At 43.1% G+C, this 16353-nt stretch overlaps 1 protein-coding gene across 6 annotated transcripts in view; it reads left to right on the forward strand.

Annotated features, from left to right (window-relative positions):
* GRIA3 (glutamate ionotropic receptor AMPA type subunit 3) overlaps positions 1–16353 on the forward strand; it is a 155593-nt gene that overhangs the window by 107006 nt on the left and 32234 nt on the right. For 5 of the 6 annotated variants that reach the window (XR_012777304.1, XM_075513185.1, XM_075513186.1 and 2 more), the window contains exons 11-12: positions 3600–3976; positions 11419–11617. Coding sequence is in view for 5 of the 6 variants with exons in the window: in XM_075513185.1 (XP_075369300.1) it covers positions 3600–3976; positions 11419–11617 (576 nt within the window). In the remaining variant the exon portion in view is untranslated. The remainder of the gene's footprint in view (positions 1–3599; positions 3977–11418; positions 11618–16353) is intronic. The other variant, XM_075513189.1, reaches the window with a different exon arrangement.

Here is a 16353-nt window from a genome sequence, read left to right on the forward strand (position 1 = left end):
GCTACTAGGCAAAGACAGAACAAGCCTCAGAGGAATCCATGACATTTCTCGCCCGGCTCAAATGCAGTGAAGATGATGTTTGAAACGCCATTAGTCATGAGTGATTAGCAAAGCTTAGTTGTCGAGGTTCTTAAACCCCCCTCCTGTTCTGCACAGGGAAGGGCATGTTTGTGGTTGTGGTTGCGTTCTTTTTAATCGAGCTCAATTTTTATGGGTTATGCTTATCTGCAGCCATAACAGGGAGGGAAATTCACAACTGTGCTGCAATTATTAATGATCCTTTAGGGTGCTTAGAGCTCCCCATAAGCTTTCCATTTCAAATCCTATATCTCTAAATAAATAAGCAAAGAGCGGTCTGTTTTTTAACCTCTCTAGTGCAACTATATTCAGGAAAGTGGTGGGGAACCAGGCTCGGGTGCTGGATTGTAGCTGGTCCACTCTCAGTGCCCTGGTTGTCGATGGTTTCCTGAGACCCTGTGTCTGAACCCATGCTTGTTCTCTCTGCAGAAAACAATTGCTGCCATATTCATTTAAGGCATGAGGTGTTTGTTGGTGTTTCCAATATATTGAACGCCTATCAAAAATGGTAGGAAAGCAGGAAGACAGAAATGTATCAGAAAAATAAATATTTGCATCCCTTGTAATATTAAAATGCAGTTCTAAATCATTTACAAAGAAAGCCGTGCTGTATTATATGAATGAGGACATGGTAATAATCAGGCCTTTAAAAACTGATTTGTCTGTGCTTCAGCACAGCATCAGCTTCATCCCCCCAAAGACCCCACAGGAACATCCTGCATGAACTCAGCTGCTCATGAAGGAGATACAGACTTTATTGCATGCTGCATCAGCACTTAGGAAGAGCTCCACCGTGTCTACTTTGGCAATTGAAATGTTACTTTGGGAGAATTAAATTTCTCCAAGTCCAGGAAAACGCTACAGAAACTAAATGCTCTTCTAGCTGAACCAGCCTTTTCCTGCCTTGACGAGCTGTTCCAAGGCTGGCTGTCCATGTCCAGAAGTGCCAGGCAGTGAGGCACCTGCCTCCCACCTAAGCTTCACTTCACGTGGAATCATTGCTAAGTCTCCGCAGGGGTCCTGATCCGTTAAGCTTGCTCTAATAAGGATTAATTTGTAAGTACCTCATTAGTTAAACACAAAATACAGTAGCCATGGTCAAAGTGTTTAGTCTTCCAGGTAGCCGTGGACTCTGCCTACATTTAAAACTGATATTCTGTGTGCATCTCATACTTACTGACTGGAGACATCTAATATTTAACAGTAGCTCAACAAGCAGCGGCTACAAGACAAATACATGTTTTGGGGGAATTCATCAGTGAACAAGTTCCAGCATCATCCGGTCCCTTTACCCCACTCTGCCCATGTCCCCCCAAGTCTATTACTTAGGCGATTAACACATTCATCTGCAAAGCCAGTAAACACCCAGGCATCCAAAGGCAGCCGGCATTTTCAGGTTTTATATTCAAGCCATGTTAAGCTGGATTTTTGCAGTAAGTGACCACAAATCAGGTGGGGGTTTTCTCCTCGAGGAAAGCGGTCACTCAAGGGGAAGGGCGATGTCCTAGTACGCATGAATGTCTAAAGGGGCCGGGGAGGGCTGTGAGAGGGTACGCCAAGGGCCACAATTTCCGAACGGCTTCCTTACGTGCACGGCATGGTTTCTCTGATTATTCCAAGCAGTGAACTTGTACACGTACCTTGTAGTTGCACATGCCAGTACAAACTGTTGAGAGATATTCCTGAGCGGCTGGAGCAAATGCGTGTGCAGGCGGGTGCTTCATGGAGGGAGGCTTGCTGCGGAAAGGGCCGTAGAGGGCCAGTCCTCAGCCCAGCCAGTCTGCCGTCAGCAGTCTAAAGACTGCTTTAGTTTTAAGACTTTTCTCAGTCTTAAAACAGCGAGGAGGTGCCGCGGGCATGGCTGCACAGTGCCACCGAGGCACCGGCTGGCACGGAGCGTGTGGTACCGAGATTAACCTTATGAGAAGCTTTCGCCATTTCTGCTTATTAAACTTTAAAAAAAACCCTAAACCAACTATCTAGGAGGAGGAACAAATCGGATATTAATGAAAGCCACGTACATCACCATCAGATTTACATAAAGGCATATTCAATTATTTTATGGCACACATTTTAATCACTTCTTAGTAACATTTCCTATTAACTTTTATTCAGGCTTCTACTTAATCAGGTTTTATTTTTCCACCAGAAAGAGATACATGCTTACTTCCCTTTTCAGAGCAAGTGCCAAAACTTGCTAGTGGGAAACAAAAATCTGATTTAAAAGGTGCACAGTGGTTTAGGTACTGGTAAGTTAAACATTCCCTAGGAATCATTTTTTCTTTCTGAAATTCTTAATTACCAACGAACGGCCATCTTTAAAAGTATCAATAACATGAATAGTTACAGTGTTTAAAATAGAAGATTACAAAAAAGTGTGTGTAGGTATGTAGACTCTCGTAACAATAACTTTTAAATGAAAAGGGCTTTTTTTTTTTTTAAACATTCTAGTCCCCTCCATTGCAAATGCTGACACCTGCTTGAGTGCTTGGCTGAAGCAAGGTTAGGTTATCTAAACAGCATGACTCGATCTTTCTGGCATAGAAATACAGATACAATTAAATATGTTGAAAATCTATTCTGGAATGTTATTTTTGATCAGGTAACGAAGTAATTTTTTTGACTTCACATTCTTACCTTCCCATGGAATCCAGCAAAGATGTATTGATTGAAGGGCAGGGTGTTGGTTCAGGGTATACCATCTGGTGAGTGGCAGATGCAATGAGATGAGATTGTGCTTCCACATGACACAGCCCCAGAGCATGGTCTGTGTTGTAGATCTATAGAGCTAAGTTCTGTAAAAGAGGATGGCATACTTTATACTAAAAAACACTACTTTGCATTCTTCTCAGATAACCCAGGCTATTTACTTCTCAGGGACTCACAAATCTCTGTTATTGTTCTTCAGTGACCACAGAAAGGGTGGGCTGTCTGGTTCCTATCACCCCACTATTTTACCATCTTCTATCCCTTATTGCAATGGGGTTTCAAAGGAGTATACGAGTGGTAGTGCTCAAATGCAGCTGAAATTCAGTGACTGATTACTTCTCTTAGGTTCCTTTTAAAGATCCTGGACTAATCAGTAAGGCAAGAGAACTTGCTGAAAGAATGGAAAAGAGAAAATTAAAATGTAACAAACACAAAATTTGCCCAAAGTCTTCAAGACAGATGGGTAGATACAGACCATTACTAGAAAATTACATCATTTTAGTTGCCGTCTCACCGTCCAGTTTGCGTAGTGTTTATTCATCCATTTTAACTTAATAGAAACATAAATATATGTTGGTACATATCTGCCTCTGTCGTGAAGCCTTGCACAGATTTGATTGTAATTTTTCTTGTTAATAATTTTCTATCAATATCATGTAGTCCTTAACTTCAGCGACTGCAAAACAGGCTGCAAAGAAAATGTTTCCTACTCACTCTTGTAATTTATCATCTGATTCATTAGCCTGAGACTCTAGATTGTGATTATGTTGCAACTGTTTTGTAACTAACTTGGGTTTGTTTTCCCTTTTCAGAGAGCAGATATAGCTGTTGCCCCCCTCACCATAACATTGGTGCGAGAAGAAGTCATAGACTTTTCGAAACCCTTTATGAGCCTGGGCATCTCCATCATGATCAAGAAGCCTCAGAAATCTAAACCGGGCGTATTCTCTTTCCTGGATCCTTTGGCTTATGAAATTTGGATGTGTATAGTCTTTGCTTACATTGGCGTCAGCGTAGTTCTTTTCCTAGTCAGCAGATTCAGCCCTTACGAATGGCACTTGGAAGACAGCAGTGAAGAACCACGTGACCCTCAGAATCCTCCCGACCCTCCAAATGAGTTTGGAATATTTAACAGCCTTTGGTTTTCCCTGGGTGCCTTTATGCAGCAAGGATGCGATATTTCTCCAAGGTTTGTTCCATATCACTCCATCACCTTTTTGCATTTTATGGTCATTTTCTGATGCCATGGTGCATATATGTTACTTTTCTAAATTTCTTTTTAATTCCAAATTTTTTATTTTGACATTCCATTCAATGCTAAGCAACATCATCAAGCCACCATGCTTGCTAACATTTACCTCCAGAGTGAGTGGCATTGCCTTACAATGCCATTTATGCATTTCTGCCAAACTTATATACACCATGTTGAGGCTGTAAAATGCATAGGGTTTTCTGTTTTCGGCAATGCTTGGAGGGCTACCGTGTTTTTGCTGCATATCTCATTTTACGGTCATCTCCTTGGTGCATGTAACATATTCTGCTTTGCAAAATAAGAATTGTTTATTTAAAAAAGTCACATGCAACAGCACTTTAAAACACCTCCACTCCCGTCATGGCTTCTGCTAGTCTTTTTACTTTCTTTTGAGCCTAATTTCTCTTGTTTTGTTCGTCTTGAACCATCCTTTCATCTGTTACTAATTTGCTTACCACTATCTTTCATACGTTCAGGGCTCCTCCATATGTGCCCCTCTAACAGTTACTGCGTACTACCCTGTATGTGTATCGTTATTTCCATCCAGTCTAATCTGTTGTCCCTGTGTTCGTAGTGAATATGGTCTAATAAGCATTGCCAGTTTCCATAAAGATTTTTCTTATTCGTGAAGACAGTCTTTCTGAACAAGGCTGTAGTAAAACATGTTTGATACTAGTTCCAATTTAACAGAGAGCACTGGTATTAACTATTGTAGAATTATATTTCTTTTTTGAAGAAGCATTTTGAAAACCACCTGAGAACAGTGAAGTTCTCTCTAATTGAACAATGCATACCACAGATGTTTTTTGAATAATATATATGTTTCTACATTTACGCTGGTAAAATACTTTGGTGATGTGCCTGTGATAAGCAGTAAAATTAGCTTCTTAGTCATGGAGCAGTAGTTATATTTTGTATGATGATACTTTAATAACCAGTTTACAGCTATGTTAATTATTAAAAATACCTGCTTAGTACAAACAGGATGCAGTTTTTCCCTTTAACAGGGTTGCTAATTAAAGCAAGAGAGATGGATCTTTTCTAACTAGGCAGTTATTTCGAAACACACCTTGTCGATCTCCTTATTTGTGTACCTTTTTCAGTACCTGAATCATTGAAAAGTTACCAGGTTTTCCTGCTCCAATAGTGGTAGGGCTCTTGAGTAGCCTCACTGAAGCAAGTGACAAAACTTCTGTGAAGTTTCATGGAAAGGATCATGACTTTACCTGTTACTATGTAATAATGGTCCTTTAAGTTCACGGTCATTGCACATTCAAATCTCCTGATGATCGCAGGGAAATCCAGGACTTTCAGAGATACTGGCGTGTGCCTGTTGGTATTTGATGCAAGTCATGCGTTTGGTTTAAAAGTCTGGGTAGTGGCAATTAGATTTCCTACTATAGATAGATGCACATATATCCTATGTAACACACGCACACCTTTTTGCCTGCACGTGACCATGCGTTAGTTTTTGCAGTTACCAGTGTCTGGTTGTGCTGCCTCACTGTATAGTTACAGCTGTTAGCCTGCTCCTCCTGTGTGTACGCTGTGTTTCTGCTTTATGCCTACATTCTGTATCGAAACTTTGCCTCTCTGCTTGCTGTTAAAGGTGAAGAGTAGTGATAACATTTAAATTGCTGTTGACCATGTGTGTGCCCAATATAAAGGACCGGGAAATAAGCACTGGGACATCACATGGAAAGCTGCAGGCATTGCACTGTTTCCACTAGGTCTGTTTATTGACAGTTAAATAGAAGCGTATAGGATTTTTGTTACGCTCTCATGTGACTCTCTGACATGTTCAGCCATTCACCTTATATAATGAGTGGAACATACTCTATTTTTTTTCAATACTACCATGATAAGTGCCTTGGAAATACCCACCCAAAAAAAGAGACAGCAGTAAACCTATTTATTTCATCTGTCCACCAGAAGCTATTAGCTCAGTATTAATACATGGACCTCGTTTGAAGACGTTGTCCAGTTATTTTGTTATCTTTCATGATAACAGATTCCAGGTAGTTACATGCATTGTTACTGAAAAAAAGAGAAATTTAATACCTTGGTTTAAATTCCAGGAACACTGTTCCTTTGACCGATATGTTGATTTAAGTTGATTAAATGTCAAATTTCTTCTCCGTAGAAGGGACTATTCCCAAGTATTCCATTCTTAATCCGTATCTTTGTAAGGTTACGCCATTCACAGTACATTGACTATATGAATGTTTCATACTATTTTATTGCCATTAAAAAGGGCTTCATTCTTCCATTGTGAGTTTTGTCTGAATAAATTTCTTATATGAGAGCATGCAGCACTTGTAGAGAGATGCCGACAAGCAGTCTGGAGAGATCACTTTTGTACTTGCTGATAAAGGCTCTTTCAGCTGCCTTTGTGTGGAACAGCTGTGACATCTAATGACTAGTTAGATCTATCCTCGGTGAGTATGCTGTGTGGATATTCCAGAGGATATATCCCTATACTCTCCTCTCTGTATTTAATAGGAGTCGTCTAAACGGAATCAGATAGCAGCCAAAGGATGGGGCTTAGTGCATCCCTTGGTGGAATCAACATTTGTTCCAGCAGTTTTGTTCTGCTATCAAAGGCTGCTGTGTTTTCTGCGTAGTGAGCTAAAGCATTGAAAATTCACTTTTGATGGATCAAAAGTAGATTATTAAACTTGCTTTAATGTAAGATGTGTACAGCAAATGGAATCAGGAGAAAACACAGTCAAATTTGTAACACTGTTCTGAGCGAAAGTATCTTTGAAATCTCTGTGAGAGCATGTATTTTCATTTTGCTCTTTATTCATGTGGAACAAAGAGGCTAGATTAATTAATTGCTGATGGAAAAAGACAGGGGGTTCATTAAAAATTATCTCATGAGGTTGGTCATTTAAGAGGGTGTATTTCTAGATCCCTATTTTCACAGAAGGCTCAAGAGGCTCCTATTAAAGGCCATGGGAATGACTTTGTGGGACTTTCAAAATAGCAATGAGAGCTGGGTAACTAGATGTTTCTGAAACTCCCACTGCCAGTTCCCGTGATGGAAGCATCTCAAGTCAGCGCTTTAGATGCTGTTATTTATTGCGTTCTGTCTCGGCAGCCGAGGCGAGGGCCGCCTGGCCGCGCGAGGCCGGCAGGAGAGGTAGAGGGCTGGCTGGGTGCCTGAGCGAGGGGCCGAGCTTGCAGCTGATCACGCGTGCTCAGAATGTGGAGGGGCTCTGGACAAGGAGAGTTTGCACCAAAGTTGTTCAGGGCCATTTGTCAATACAACAGCCATCTTGTATCGATCAGCAGAGCCCAATTAAAAATTGAGTAGTGTGAGAAGCTTATTATTTCTGTGTACTATAGGAAGTCAAATATGTTTTATGGCCATGAGTAGAAACAAAATTCAAGCTATTTTGGTAAATAAATGAGGTTTTGTTTGAATGTATTATTCTCCTGGAAACTGAACGTGAATTTGAATATTTATTTTGTTTTTCTCTTGTTACTAATTTGCTCTCATTTGACTCCATGCTTCCTTTTAAACTTCCTCTCAAGGTATGCACTCTTCCTGTTTACTTCCTTTTGAAAACACCCTCTAACCTTGTTTTGATAATTGAGTTATAATTCTGTTACTTCAGGTCTTCGTTACTCCTCTCCTTTGTTAACGCGCTAATTCACTTTAAAATAATGTCGTGCAAAGTATCTGTTTATTGAGGTAATTTGGGAAACGAGGTGTTGGGATAAAGCATTAGTTGTTTGTTTTTAAATTACAACACTGCACACTTGGACAGGTATGTCTTCATCAGAAAAAGTGGTGCTGGTATTAAAAGCTGTGATTGATTTTTCTATCATTATTATCTGAGTAATGGACAAACATTTCTGTGGTTCTCAGTACAAACCATACAAGTACTCTCTTATTGCCAGCCCAGTGTTTATGTACTAACCCTTTTTCTCCTGCATCCCTCTACACCAGCCCCTGCAGTGGGTATAAGGAGTCTTCATATCAGCAGATGGACTGGGGGAACTGGGGTCCTTTGGACAAGGAGGCTGCCAGGCCATGCTCATCCGTGTTCTTGTTCTTCGACTCTGTCTGTCTGTCTGTCTTGCCTGCAGTGTCAGCTTTGTGGTTTGTTTTGGTTTTTCTTTTGCCCCATCCTGTGCTACCACCAACTACAGCTATGGCAGCCCAGGCTGCTTCGTAGTAGCAGCTGTTTAAATTTCCTTTTCGTGCTCATTGGAAGACTCTGGGAGAAACAACTCTGTAGCGACATCCAGTTTTCTTTCAAGTGACCTCAACTCTTCTGAGAACGGCTCTGGTCCTTATCTAGCAAGACCCCTCTCTTGCATGTAGGACCCTCGGGGAAGTGCCTTCTTTGTCAAGGGATCCAGCCATGCCCACCTTCCCCTGCCTCTCAGCTGTTCTCCATTTTTTGTCCTGTATCTGTCTGACTTGGTTCATGCAGGTTGCAAGATCTCTGGGGCAAGATATTTTTACCTTTCTCTGTGTGTAATATGCTGTATGAGCATGCAGCTCGACACAGACTTTTTATTGTTACAGCAGTGTGACCTTGAGGTTTCACTGGTTTGGAAAATGCTTGTCTTCTGCACATCTTCATCGCAGCAAGCCATCTGTCCTGCTAACAGAAGGGGCAGCTACCAATGCAAGTAAGACATTCCCTATGGGAAACCATAGGGAGAATGAACACATACTATTTTGTTCCCAATAGTTCCGTTGAATTTATCTAAACACCCTGGCAAGTCTTTTTTTCACCTTCCTATTTCAAGACCTACTGTAAAGCAAGAGGGCCACGGGAACCTGGAAACCCCAGATAAAGCTAGTCTTGCTGTACGCAAGTGGATGTTTCATCTGCCGTACCTGCTAGCCAGGCTTCTGCTCAGTCTGGCTCTGAAACCGTCCACCTCGCTGCAGGGCGGAGGAATTCAGCTCCAGGTCTTCTCTGAAGATGGAAAGTATGTAGTGAGGGAATGAACAAAAGGGAGATGAATTTCACCTGACGTAGCCATCTAAAAGCAATAGGCTGTATGTTAGTTAGGCATCTCGGTTCCCTCCAAAGTCATGAGACAGATGGGCACCTTCAGACTTATCCCACAACTACAGCGAGTGAGATAAATCTCTTTCTGAGGGTGTCTGTCTCCTCTCTTTCTCTCTGCTGGCTCCAAAGGAGCCTTACACGACGAGTTCAGCAGGCACTGCTTTGTGTACGGCTAAAATTACGTCAGCCCATGTAAGAGGCTGATTTGGTGTGTAGGGTATCGAGTTTTACAAAGCAGCTAAAGCCAAGACCCGAACTGGTAAGGGAGCTGGCCAGAAAGGACTTCAGCCATCTGTAAAATCCCAAGTCACTCACTTGATACCTACAAAGAACGTAGAGCGAGGTAGAGAGATTCCTTGACTTACTACATTATTCTGGATTTATATTTCTGCCGCTTACCTTTGCAGCTATTCAGTAGCCTTCTGTTAGTGAGCACAGCTGCAGCACAGCCCAGGTGGAAACTTGACAGCTTCTTACCCTCTTGGGAGGCCCTCAAGAAAGGCAGGGAAGCCTCCTCCGCTTGTCGGTGATCTGGCGGATGTGTGCCTGCCCTGAGGAAGCGCACGCCGGCCAGGGCGATGGCGATGTCTCTGAGTTCACACCTCGAAATCATTGCTTCCTGATGGACAAAGAGGTGATGCTTCGCTCCTCAAGCTTCCCTACGCTTTGCAACCACCTGGACCGCCTTGCCCATTGGTACGGACTTGGTGCAGCAGTCCCTGGGGTGCTAACGGCGCTGGCGGCGGTGCATGCTGTAATCCGTAGGAACCAGCCTGCGTCTGCCCTCTCAGTGGGAGCTGCTGCTTCAGTTTCTTGGGCAGAGGAGAGTGGAGAACAGCAGTGCTTCACCTCTTAGTTTGTTTCTCCACATTCCTCTAACCTGTTCCGGATTTCTCTCCGTTTTTATTGTGTTGCTGATTTTTTTTCCTTTGGCGTGTTCTTTAATGTTGGATGGATATTTGTTTTTCTTTCTTTTTTTCTTAATAATTTAATGGGACTTTTTGAATGGCTCAGGCAATCTCAGGCTCTGGCCAAGACTAGGCAGTTTACCAGCTCAGCCCCTGTGTGGGTGGGGTGGGGGCACGTCACGAGACTTTTGCTTTTTTCCTGTCTCCATCTGTTGGTAGGACAACTTGTACCCACTGTCTGGGGATGGCACTGAGGGGCTTGAAGGAAACAGAAACAGGTAAGAGTTTTCTTGCTTTCTATTTCTTCCCTTCACACAAACTGAGGACTACAGCACCCAGGTTCCACGGATTTAACGTATCTGGGATTGATTCTTCCTCCACTGGTACCAGTAGAGTTAAGGGAAAACATGGGAAATAGCTGTGTCTCAGCTCCTGAAATGATTCCTGGTCAACATGCTGTGTTTGAAGAATGAGCACTGTACGTGGCGGGGAGATTCCCCACCCAGCTGAGCGGCACGGCACTGCCGTGCTTCAGCCCCAAACAAGTATTTTGAGCCTGGTGTTCGTTGCTTTAAAGCATCGAGAGCTCTTACTGACAGGATCTAGACCTCCTGACCACCGGGCATTTTGTAATTACATGTTTACAAATAGACGCTTTTTTAGTCCTTATGGTATCCTTTTAAACAACAACACAACAAAACCGGAACACAATTACATTTTTTTCTGCTTCCTTTTCTGTTGCTCTGGTGGTTATAAAGCAGGAATACGCTTGACTTGGAACAGTGCAACATGCAAATGTTAATTAACATAAAACATAAACTAGCCTCTCTCCTCACTTCAATATGCAGATCCAGTCTGTAATTCCTGCTAGGCTGTGGTGAGAGAAGGATGCTGGATCATTGTTGTTTTACTCCTTTGCATGTTCACTCGGATTCCTTTTTGCAGTTTCCTACACCTTACATTTTGAGAGTCGATGCGGTAGAAGGTGCGTTCGTGTCCTCCAAGCTGGGCAGCCCAAAGAGACACGATGCTCGCATATCGCAGCAGGCAAATCCAGCCTCAGGGAAAGGCTGGGCAAGCAGAGAAGACAAAAGTCTTCTGGCAAAAGACTTCTCCAGCAAAGGGTCTGTGGAAGCCAGGAGAGCTTGTTCCTCTCCAAGCCTCCGATGGGATTGGCTCAGATGAATTATTTCTTAATTGGCTGTCCTTGTTTTCCCTGAAAGACTGGAGAGAGAGTTTAACTAGGTAAGACCAGGTGCACGCCGAGCTGCTCTCCTGAGGAAGGCTGCCAGGAACTGGCTCCCAGTCCGCCTGTTCGCGGATGCCTGGAGGATCTGAACAAAAGGGTTGTGCATGTGATTTTCTCTTCAATGAAAAAAAGAAAATCAAGGAATGTCTTCAAAGCGATTTGATGATATGTGTTTTTCCATAGATCTCTCTCAGGGCGAATTGTCGGAGGAGTCTGGTGGTTCTTCACTCTCATCATTATCTCTTCCTACACTGCTAATCTTGCTGCCTTCCTTACGGTGGAAAGGATGGTTTCCCCCATAGAGAGTGCAGAGGACCTGGCTAAACAAACCGAAATAGCCTATGGCACTTTGGATTCAGGCTCAACCAAAGAATTCTTTAGAGTAAGTCTGTTAAATCTCCATTAGAGCTTTTCTGAACTGTAAGTGCCTAATATACGGGTTTCGGTCGTTTGTTTCTACCCAACTGTAATAGCTGTTCTGGTGAAAGCTGCTTTGTGCAATCAGGACAGGCCTGAGTGCAGATCTGAATATCAAAAGGCATTTTATCAAAAATGGGTGGTTTTGCTCAACCTGAAGCATCGCAAGATGGAAAACCTGACCTCTGCTATCACAGGAAGGGGTTTTTTAACACCGGTTTCAGAACCTTGGTCTGATGAGCAATAATGCAGTCATTAGCACAATATTTAGCAAAGAAAACTCTTGGAGGAGTGCTGCTCTTGACCTACTTGCTCTGTTTGCCCAGCTGGCAGCCATTAATGCCACCCGACATGGGTGTTCACTTGCCAGAATGAGAAGGGGGATGGGAGGCATGTGTTGCCATTCGTTCCTATCTGGTGCATTGATTGCTGCAATTGTCGTTGCTATGTCTTCATTGATCGCCAGCGTCTGGCTGTGGCCATATCACGCACTCGGGTGAAACGTTTGTACCCCAGAACACTGGTGTGTATTCCACCTTGGTTAAGGAAATGCTGGATTTGCAATATTTGGGGGTAGGGGGGAGTATACGCTTTTATTTAAGTTCATCCGTCCTTTCTCCACTTGCCAAGCCACAAGCTGAACTGCAGAGAGTTTGGTGGGGGTCATTAAAAACTCTAAATATGACCTCAGACCACTTTTATGTATCTAAAAACGTTGCGACCTGAAAAGCTCTCATTTCTGGCCTTTCCAAGGGCGAACTGAAATGCTCAGCCCTTTCAGGGAGCTCTTGGTTCTCTCTCAGCAGTGCCAATCAGATGCCATTCAAACGAACATTTTTTTGTATAGAAAAGTGGTCAGTGCTGCCGGACTAATTATTGCCTGTCACGCATGCTGGCCAGGTGCAAGTGTGAGGGAGGAGGGAGACAAAAAAACGTTGCTGCTGTAGGCTGATTAAATACTGATGGCTCCTTGAATAAAGACCGGTGGCTCCTTGAATTTGCTTAAAATTTCAATACATGACCACACACACACTTACATGTGTGTGTAAATCTGATGTAAAGCTGGAAGTGAGTGCAAAAGTATTTTACGAAGCTTTTATACTCTGCCTTACTTACATGTAATGTCTTTACATAAAAATAGACACTCAGTAGTTCTTAATTAACTGTGGTGGCTGGTGCATCACAACGGCTTCTGTTTTTATTAAAATCCTGTGAGAGAAACACTGACCTTGGAAGGGTGACACGAGTGTGTAAAAATTGGTATTCTGTTTAATTATCAGCCTGAGGCAGTATTCTCTGCACAGCAAAAATGAGTTGGGTGGACCTGTCAGAAGTGGTAGCACAACTTGATTAGAAATATTGGTGCTGTTTACAGTCACTATACTGTTCTTAGGGGAAAAAGAAATCTTCTTTCGAATATCTCGTTACCGTTAATACAGAAAGAGGGATTGTATGGGGGTGTTTCTTCATTTCCTTAATAGTTTGACATAACAAGGAAATCCCTCCTCACCAAGAGATCAAAGGAATGAGTGTTTCGTGCGAAAGGATGCAAAGTCTAGTAAATGTATGAATACTTTGTTGTGCTGTTAATAGTCCTGAGATGAGCTGTGACTCTCTCCTGGTGCTGGAGAAAGCGGGGCTGTAAATGAGGATGATCTGTCAGGAGCTGCCAGCGCCATCAGGCAGGAAGGAGGAGTCTGATGGGGAAGGAGGAGAGCAGAGCCCTGGTCACGGTGGAGCGGGGCGTAACGCCTGCTCTGGCTCACCCGCACGGGCCAAGGGGGAAGGAGAGTGGGCCCTAAGTGCTGCTTCTGTCTCCTCCGCGTTCCCAAGGCACACAACATAATTTCAGTTGTATTAACTTTTGCAGAGTAATTAATTTGAATAGAGTGATGCAGCCATGAAACTGTTGTAATTAGAGTCTTCTTCAGTTGATTTGAGAAGGGCAAAAGCTTTGCCTTAGATTAAATGCATACGTTCACATAAATACTTTGTTGTACGGTCTTTATTAGCTACTTAATAAGATGGTAATGATGGCTGAAACTTGAAACAACTCTTAGAGGACGCTCGGTTTCTGAGCGCCTGCTGCGCAGGCTGTGCCTGCTCTGTGGTTTGGGCTACTTTTCTCCCTGTAAGCGCTTTCCTCACTACTCCTAGAGCGTCGGTGGGAGCGATAGCGGTCTGAGTCAGAAGAAGCCATGAGTTCTCCTGGGTGCAGTGTGATGCTTATTCCCTCCGTGAGGGGAATATCCTCCTCCACCCCTTCCCCACCAGCATTTAACCGATTCAAGCAACAGTTGGCTGAGTGGGTCAGGATCATCTACCCAGTGAGAACGGAAGCTTCTGAGGGGATGGCTGCGTGAGCAAGCTAGTGCAGTCCGTCCTTACGCTGGTTACCCCGCGTACGTACACACACTCTGGCTGTGGCATGTGAGAGGTCGCTAAATCTTCCCTAGAGATGGGAGAAGTTACCTGGCTGTGAGCAGGAGGTCAGCACCTGTGTAGAGGCACCAGGAACAGTAACTTGGCTTTGTAGCTGGGCCGTGGCTTCACACAGGAGGTGCAGGACATCTCTCCAAGATCCCATAAAGAAGCTTGTATGGGGGTATCTCTTCCTTGAGCTGTAAAGCTAAAATGTTTCTCAAACAGAGGTATTAGTCAGATACTGATCTTAACGGCTACAGTTGGCCAGTGAAAGGTGCCAGAGGGACAACAGCAAGGAATAATTGCCTCCTAACACATCATAAAGGGACGACACATAAGTGAGCTTCGGATACCCACCATCTTGTCTGCGTGTGCTAGAAGGAGCTCCTTTAGAGCCTTCGGCCCATGGCTCCTTTCTGCCAACCCCGTTTCCAACTAGGAACACTGCTGAAGGTTTCTTGTACAGTGTGGATACCTATCTGGTAGGAACTGGAACGAAACCAGCACCTCATTTCAGATGAACAGATGGTAATGACTTTCGGCCACTTCAGGCCTGGGCAGACTCCAGCTAGTGACCTATTTTATAGTGTTGGCTGTTTCCCTAAACATCGCAATGTCTCCCAGATAGACGCTGTCCCAGGCATGTAGATTAAAGCTAGATACACCGTTGCTGTTTCAAGCGTGCATGATGACTGCTGTCGGCGTGACACTGCTCTCACAGTTACAACCAGAGAGCCTATTTTTTATAAGTTTCACAGCAGGCACTATTCACACTCGTCGCTTGTTGGTGCCTTTGCATCAGGGCATTTGTCCCCCCGGTATATCTAAGAACCAAATAAGCCTTCCTGTATTTTCATGGTTGTTGCTTGTTTCTGCTCAGAAGCATTTTGCATTTTGCACGAATTAGCTCATAAAGGCATTTAAATGGCAATCTATAGATTACATCAATTCCCTTTTGGCTTTCAAAGGGCATTCATCCATATTGAAAAGGAAAAGAAAGAATGTCTCCTTAGATATTTATTAGCATACAGCCTCAGATTAAGGTCTCCAAAATACCTCTTTCTTCTTCTTGAAAACCGGCAAAGGCCTGTACTTCTGTACTGGTACAGAAAGCAATTTCAAATCACTAAGCTACTACTTTTAAGGATGTATCTGTTAGAATTAACATCTTCTAATACATTCAATTAAAGCTTCAGCATATCTCAGCAGCTCATCAAATCAATATAATACCATTTAATCCAAATTCAGCACTGAGCCTAAGTATAATACCACAGTCTAATAGGTTTCAGACCTCCAATATGCTTATATTCATAAGGCATGACCTTTACAACCAATTAGTAATTCTTATGTAAACTTGGCTGTATTTAAACTTCAGTAGAAGCAGAACGTGTTTCTAGACATTTAGAAATATAAATTGCTCTTGAATTTCTGGTGGTTTCCTTTAATTGATAGCAGATATCTGTGTTAAGAGGCTTCTGTAAAATAACTTGCAAAGTATGTGTTGGATCATTGACAAACACAGCTGACTTGCTAGTACACTTTACTGAAAACCTGAGATTTCAGAAGGTGTCCTTGAAATTGATCTGATGTGACAAGACTTTACAGGTTGAAATATTGAGGCAGGTAACATTTAGCAAGATCTTGCATTAGGTCCTTCTCCCTTTTGTGGGAAATTGAAGGTGGCTCATATCACACCATTACCAATGTAGTTAATCAATGTTAACTAAAACTAAGAGGACAAAGGAGGCCTCAAAGGACTGATATTTTATTGTAGAACTTTGTATTTTTCTCAGCAACGGTTTCAAGGATGTCCCTGACAAAACGACTCTGCTATCCAGTGGCTCCCCTGTGCCTCCGAGGAAATGACTTGCTGCTCCCAAGTCAGTTCCTCATTTTCTCTCCTGGAAATGGCACTAATTGCCAGGCCTGTTAGGAGTTTCAGTAGAAAGGCCCAAGATCCTTTGGACACGATGGTTCCTGCTCTTAGAGTTGGTTACTCCTACCTGGCACTGATGTTCATGAGTGTTGGGTAGAGAGTTTGACACCGACATTGCTTCTGCTGTTGATAAAGACTTTAGGCTCAGTGCCTGGAGGAGTCGAACCGGCTGACAGCCTTCAAGCACAGCTTAGATACTTCAGGTATTATTTTTAGGAATTTTTTGCAACGCAGTACTATGAAATTCACGGCTAAGGCTAAAGTCTCCATTACTTCAGGACGCATGGGAGTGACAGTTGACTTGAGGACACCGAGGAGTCTGCACATGCTTTCCGTGTGCC

This window comes from Mycteria americana, chromosome 10, assembly GCF_035582795.1.
Source record: "Mycteria americana isolate JAX WOST 10 ecotype Jacksonville Zoo and Gardens chromosome 10, USCA_MyAme_1.0, whole genome shotgun sequence".
Taxonomy (NCBI): domain Eukaryota; kingdom Metazoa; phylum Chordata; class Aves; order Ciconiiformes; family Ciconiidae; genus Mycteria; species Mycteria americana.